Source organism: Ceratina calcarata, unplaced genomic scaffold (genome assembly GCF_001652005.2).
Source record: "Ceratina calcarata isolate Rehan_Ccalc_2016 unplaced genomic scaffold, ASM165200v1 scaffold2879, whole genome shotgun sequence".
In the NCBI taxonomy this organism is placed as follows: domain Eukaryota; kingdom Metazoa; phylum Arthropoda; class Insecta; order Hymenoptera; family Apidae; genus Ceratina; species Ceratina calcarata.
This window is the reverse complement of record NW_017151150.1, coordinates 1-2,055: the sequence shown is the minus strand read 5'-3', so window position 1 is coordinate 2,055 and position 2,055 is coordinate 1. Positions and strand designations below refer to the sequence as shown.

Here is a 2,055-nt window from a genome sequence, read left to right as displayed (position 1 = left end):
CATAGATGTTACAGAAGGCATGTGGGAAATACATTATCATAAATGCTTTTATTAATACTGAGCTTCAGAATGTCTAGAGATGTAATCATCAACATTGAGAAGTAATCAGTTAAAAAAAATGGAAATTTTGCTTGAGGAGAAAATTGTGTCACGAACGAAATCATCATTCATGTATTAAAATTTGCTATTTATATTTTGTTTGGCAGTGGTGCAAAATGCTTCTACTTTTCGATCACAGTTTCGTTATTCTTATAGAACAAAATTATGAATTAAATGTAAAATTTGTGTAAATAGAGATTTTTGACTAATGGCTAATGATTGGTATTTATATATAGACTGTGGCTGCAACTGTTACAACAGCAACTACGACACCTGCGACGGTGACTGCCGCTGCCATAACTACGCCTACCTTACCTGTCACTACTCTTCAAACGGTTCAAGCACCTACACCAGTACGTACCACACCTAGTTAATATAATTAAAAAGTATGTGAAAATTTGCAAATGTTACATATCTCTTTTTATTTTTAGCGCCAAACTACAGATAATACCAAAGAAAAGTGTTGCAAATTTCTAGCAAACTTATTAGAGTTGTCTAGTCGAGAACCTAAAGCGGTGGAGAGAAATATTCGAACTTTGATACAAGAATTAATTGATACTAAAGTTGAATCCGAGGTGTTCTGTGATAGACTTGTAAGATTATTGAATGCATCACCTCAACCATGCCTGATTGGATTTCTCAAGAAAAGTTTGCCATTTTTACGGCAATCCCTCGTGACCAAAGAATTGGTCATAGAGGGGATAAAACCTCCTCCAGCTAATGTTGTCATTCCTATAACATCTGCTACTCCCGTGGTACCACAGGTAAAACGTGTAGATTTATTTTTATCTATAATCCTTAGCATAATTTTGGTAATACGTACATTAGTCGATACATATTGGTAGGCGAATTCGAGTAATAGCGACTTTATTATTAGAGGCAGTTATAGTATAATTTAAAATATTCTCTATTTATATCTCTTCATATTGTAGATACGTCATTGTTTTTAGTATTAATGTTCCTTTTATAATACCATGTAGCAGAATCAGCTTAGACCAACTGTTGCTGTGGCAGCTGCAACAGTTCCCGCATCTGCTGTTAGTGCAACTACGCAAGTTAGAGTAATGACTCTATTACCTACACCTACAACTACAATCCCCCGACCCGCTCAGCCAGTTCAACAAAGGCTGGTAAGATAGATGATTTAACTTTATTCATATGAGAGATATACATACAATCCATAGTCAATGGTGGTTTTGGAAAATATTAAGAAATGCTGTATTTATAATGCTCGTATAAAAAGTTTATGGAATATCGCTAGTTGTACGCGCAGTCACTTCTCGGTTGTTTAGATTAGATTAATGAATATCAAATTGGCAAAAATCACGTACAATTATTTTCTTTTTGTTTAGATACGACCTGTTACAACAGTAGTTCGTAGTCCTACTACAGCTGTGACTGGAATCAGACCAACACTTCCCACAATTCAAAAACCACCTATTATAACGACTGTTGTTAAACAGATAACAGCTACAACGCAAGACAAGACAGTTAACACAGCCACTACTGTTAATAAAGCCGTTGTGCTTTCTTTCGTCCCAAAGCCAGTTACTAAAGAGAAAGAGAAAAAAACATTTTCATCTGCCGGATATACGTACGTTGTTATTTTCAACATGTTTAGACTACGTCTGAATGCATAAACTATTGCCGCTTTATGTATACGTACATTTTTGAATAGGGGAGATGATGATATCAACGATGTCGCGGCTATGGGTGGTGTTAATCTTGCCGAGGAATCGCAAAGAATTCTCGACTCGACAGAATTCGTCGGCACACAGATCAGATCCTGTAAAGACGAAGTGTTCTTACATATGACACCTTTACAACAGAAAATTAAACACATTGGTGGTTATTTATGTTTTGATATAAGTATCGAGCTCAAGATGACATATGTTAACATATATTTATTTTATAGTTTCTACGTATGGATTAGAAGAACCAAATCAGGAAGTTGCA

The 2,055-nt window shown here is 35.3% G+C and overlaps 1 protein-coding gene across 1 annotated transcript; it reads left to right on the top strand.

Moving 5' to 3' along the window:
- Window positions 1–215: 215 nt before the first annotated feature.
- LOC108623667 (transcription initiation factor TFIID subunit 4-like) lies at window positions 216–2,049 on the top strand (the record flags this gene model as incomplete). The annotated part of the gene is made up of 7 exons (XM_018022343.1): window positions 216–275; window positions 336–452; window positions 531–863; window positions 1,080–1,229; window positions 1,452–1,693; window positions 1,778–1,944; window positions 2,015–2,049. Coding segments are annotated over exons 1-7 (1,104 nt in total), but the record flags the coding sequence as incomplete, so codon positions are not given.
- Window positions 2,050–2,055: the final 6 nt, after the last annotated feature.